We start from the raw sequence: 4281 nt of genomic DNA, 5'->3' as shown, positions 1-4281 counted from the left end.
GGACACTTTACTGATATCATTTATATAAAGATTAAATAAAACTGGTCCCAATACTGATCCTTGTGGTACTCCACAGACAGTACAGTAAATGGAAAACAAGTGAGCAAATTCCCAAAAATGTTGAGAATTAACGGAGATTAAAAGCTAATCTTCTACTGCGCTGACTTGCTATGAAATCCCGCTTCACTTCACAAGCCAGACTTTATTAGATATGAATGGAGGTAAGAATCAGAGAATAGAAAGAGAACTGGGTTGTTTTGTTGTCGCTTCGGCTCCTATCTTCTGCTGTCAGATCTAATTCCTGGACAGCGCTGAAATATGAGCTCTTTTGTTATTTACATGCTTTCAATCTCCTCCCGCTAGTTTATTGGCTGCATAATTGGAAGACAAGGCAGCAAGATCAATGAGATTCGCCAGGTCTCTGGAGCGCACATCAAAATTGCCAGCGCCACTGATGGCTCAGCCATGCGCCAAGTCACGATCAGCGGCTCGCCGGCCAGCATCGGCGTGGCCCAGTACCTCATCAACGCCAGGTGAGACATTACGCAGGGCGGCCACGTCCCGCCGCGCTGCTCACCGCAGCCTGATGATAAGACATCCAAACAGCTCGCTGCTGTAAAGGGCAGATTTGTTGTGTTTCTGGGTGAGGCTGGATTTGTTCCAACTCACTGCTCCGTTCTGTTGACTGCATTAAAATCCCCACTCGCTGCTTCCTTTTCTTTTATTTTTTTAAAGCCCATTCTTTGATTTTTCTGTTTTCTCATCCCTGGTTGTAATAGTTTAGTTTCATTGTGACTTTTTGTCCAATTCAAGTTTTGGAGTGTGGTTGCTCGGTTTTTTAAGTTGTTAAATATTTAGTTTTTATTTTCACACTTTGGTTAATTTTTAAGTGAAGATAACAAAGAGGTCAAAGTATTGTATTGTGATTATCGACGGGGTGATGAATACTCAATAGGAAACCATTTTAAAAAATGTGTCTGACTCTGACGTTTTCTCCCAGCTTTTACTGCCGCCATTTTGCGAATTAGCGTAAATGCCACCAGTAGTATGAAGTGCCGTAAATTGGTGACAACTGACGCAAACTGATTTGGAGGCAAAAAAAACAAAACTATTTTCCATAAGTTTGAAAGGCCAGTAGATCCTTAAACACAAAAACAAAATGATAGTATATATTTAATTTCAGTATATTTCAGTAAATGTACAACATAGTTCCAGTTAATAAGTTTTTCCCCATCAATTACGTTTTTATTTATTTAAGTTAACAAAAATGTTTTCTCCATTTCAGTTTTTGTTACTTTTAGCTAAGTATCTTTTCTTTTTCTTGTCTTTTTAAACCATCTTCCACCCTCTGGACTCCAGCTTAGAGATGGCTAAATACACCATGCAGGTCGTGTCCTCTGCGACCCCCGTTGACCTCAACATGAGCTTCTCTCAAACGGCCCCCACCGCCTCCAGCGCCGCCACCTCCATGGCCGTCCTGGCCGCCTCCGCCCCGACTTCCTCCGCCATTAACCCCTCCACCCTGCCGGCCATCCAGAGCTCCCACTACGCCCTGCCCGTCTCCAGCCTGCTGGGGATGAAGACGCTCCCGGTCCTGGCCGTCCATCCGGCAGCAGCTTCCAGCCTAGCTCAGGGTTTGACCCCATATACTGCAAAAATGTCGACATCTGGTGGAAAAAAGTCTGACCGGCAAAAGTTTTCTCCTTATTGATGCCGCCTTGTTAAATCTACAGGGCCAGTCAGGAGTTTACATACACTTTTTTTTTTAAAAGTTGGGTTATGCTTACAGATACACAAACCACAGCTGATGTTTGGTTAAATCCACCAACGACATTCTGGCTTCATTCAATTAGCACAGATAAACATTTAAACTAATGTCGTCAATTGATAAAAAAAATGTAATCAGATTAATCACATGCTTAACTTTGCAAACTTGAAACATAAATATGCACACAGTTGTTTTTTGTCGGAACGTTGCCCCTCGTTCTGCTGCACCACAACCAACTAAAATGTTTATCAGATTATCAGACTTTTTTTATTTTTGCATCAGAAAGCAGGTAATGTGGTTCCAGTACTCAACAGCAACTAAAGAAACTTTTCTCTACAACATTCATACAAGTAGGAGCAACTTGTTCCTGAGAAAAAGCCCAGTGTCTCTTGTACTACTGTGAGTAACGTCTTGACATTACTGGGTGAACTTTTGTAATAAATCTCCTTTTCAAATAAATAATTTAAATCTACAGCAGCGTAGTTGGGCCACTGTAGATAGAAAAAAATTAATGAATCTACGCTAAACATTGTAGAAACTTTACGATGTCCAATTTTCTTGGAAAATGTGGAAATCCTCTTTTTCTTTGAAAAGTAAAAAATTTTGATGCTGAAGAAATTTTTATTTTTTTCTAGAAATTTCCTGAGGTTAATCTAAAATAGTCTGAATTTCTTTCTAGCTAATTTTTGATATTAGCTAGAAATATCAAAAAACAAACAAATGTTTTTTTTTTTTCTGGCTGATTTCTGAAATTAATCTAAAAATGTCAGATGTTTTTTCAGAAATCTACTCGTTTTTTATTTTTTTGTCTACAGTGGTCCTAATACGCAGCCGTGTAAATCAGACTCGTCACCTTGAGTGTATGTAAACTTCTGAGCAACCTTCTCCTCAGTAGCTTCCTGATAAGACTTTATTAAAAGATGGCAGATATTTTAATATTAACATATAGAATTAAAAACACAGATGCTGATAGATATTTTCCAGGAGTTCCTTTGTTTTCCATAAACCAGGAGGATATTAGAGTCAGACTGAAATGACAGGAGTATTAAACAAGTCTTTAATTAAAAGAGTCGACTGAGGTCTATAATAACATCCTGATGTCATGTGAACATGCAGAATAATTACAGTGGTTAACTCAGGCTTTTATTAGTATCCCAGGGAATAAATGAGCTTTAAAAGGAGCACTTACTCCTGAAGAAGGAATTTCCATAAGGTGTGTTTCTATCTGTGTAACGTTTTAAAACATTAGATTAGAGGTCATCTCCTAGGATCAGACGGTGTGGTGCTTTGAGAGGCTGTAAACTGGTTGGTTTGTACAGTGGGTGTTTGTATTGTTTTAATGAAGATCGGCCCCGTCCTGTGTCCTGTGTGTCTTTGTTCCACTGTGGGCTCTCATCAGCGCTAACAGGCTCGGGAGTCCTGTAGTCTCGTTGCACCGTGGCCGGCTCTGATGGGATTATCGTAAAGCCACAGTGGATTCACAGCTGAAGTCTCTTCCCAGTAATCCTGTGGAGCAGGACTGGCCTGAAACGTGTTTGCTGGTTCGGTTCGGCTTGTTGTTTGTTCTCCAGCGTGAAAACAAGGAGAACGCCTCAAAGAACTGAAGTCACATCACTTGTTTTAAATTAATGTTTTATTCATCTTTCCGATGCGGGCATGCACTCAAACAACGGCGTATTTGTAAGATTTGTAAATAAAATGACTTGGGAATAAATGGAACTTTTTATGAATGCAGCTCGGTTTCGTTTTTGATTTTGTTAACGGGGAAAATCTTTCATATGCCACTGATTTCTCTGAGTGCTTAACATAAACGCAGACCTTGAGGATTTATCCCTCAGTTAATGGGCTTTGATGGATCAGATTTCTGTTCCACACGAGTAAAAGCAAAAATAAAAAAATAAAACAAGATTTACTTATGAGTAAAATCAAAATGACAACTCGTATAAATTCACCTCTGGCTGGATGCCTACAATCTTTAAACTCAGTTACCTTCAGTGGGAAAATAAAGTGCACCCTCACTCGTACCAGGAGATTTATTTCTCATTATTATCGAATAGATATTTTGAATGTATCTGTGTGGTTTTGTTTTGCACTAACTGAGGTGATGGCAGTGATGAATGTGTGTTTTCAGGTCCAGCAGAGCAGCATCTGTACCGAGTCAGGCCAGATGACCTTTTAGTATTTTAAAATAAATAAAACAAAGACGAAGCAGAAATTTTGTTTTTTAGAATCGTTGCTGTTTTCCAGAGAAAGTAAAAGCTGCTAATAAGTATCTGAATACACCTGAACGTGAGCCTCTATAAAATTAAATGGTTATTATTGTTTATCTGTTTGCAGAGTACAGATGTGTTAACAGATTAATTTCAGAATAAATGTTGTACTTTGACTCCTACTATTCTGCAGAGAGGAGGGATATTTGCAAATGACACCCTAAATTGCCAATTTAAATTAAATTCACCCAAAGGTCAGACTGTGCAAAGTTCAGAGGAATTACAAAAGCATCAAAGAGCTCC

The 4281-nt window shown here is 39.2% G+C and overlaps 1 protein-coding gene across 1 annotated transcript in view; it reads left to right on the top strand.

The window, feature by feature from the left end:
- LOC106939872 (poly(rC)-binding protein 3) overlaps positions 1-3502 on the top strand; it is a 27016-nt gene extending 23514 nt beyond the window's left edge. The window contains exons 12-13 of the mRNA XM_015022439.1: positions 364-533; positions 1360-3502. Of these exons, the coding sequence (XP_014877925.1) occupies positions 364-533; positions 1360-1711 (522 nt within the window). The 3' untranslated portion in view covers positions 1712-3502. The remainder of the gene's footprint in view (positions 1-363; positions 534-1359) is intronic.
- The last annotated feature ends 779 nt before the right edge of the window (positions 3503-4281 follow it).

The sequence above is a fragment of the Poecilia latipinna genome, unplaced genomic scaffold (assembly GCF_001443285.1).
Source record: "Poecilia latipinna isolate Pla-1442-1.1 unplaced genomic scaffold, P_latipinna-1.0 Scaffold3007, whole genome shotgun sequence".
NCBI classification, from domain to species: domain Eukaryota; kingdom Metazoa; phylum Chordata; class Actinopteri; order Cyprinodontiformes; family Poeciliidae; genus Poecilia; species Poecilia latipinna.
Note: the sequence above shows the minus strand (reverse complement) of the source record. Positions and strands in the feature narration are given on the sequence as shown.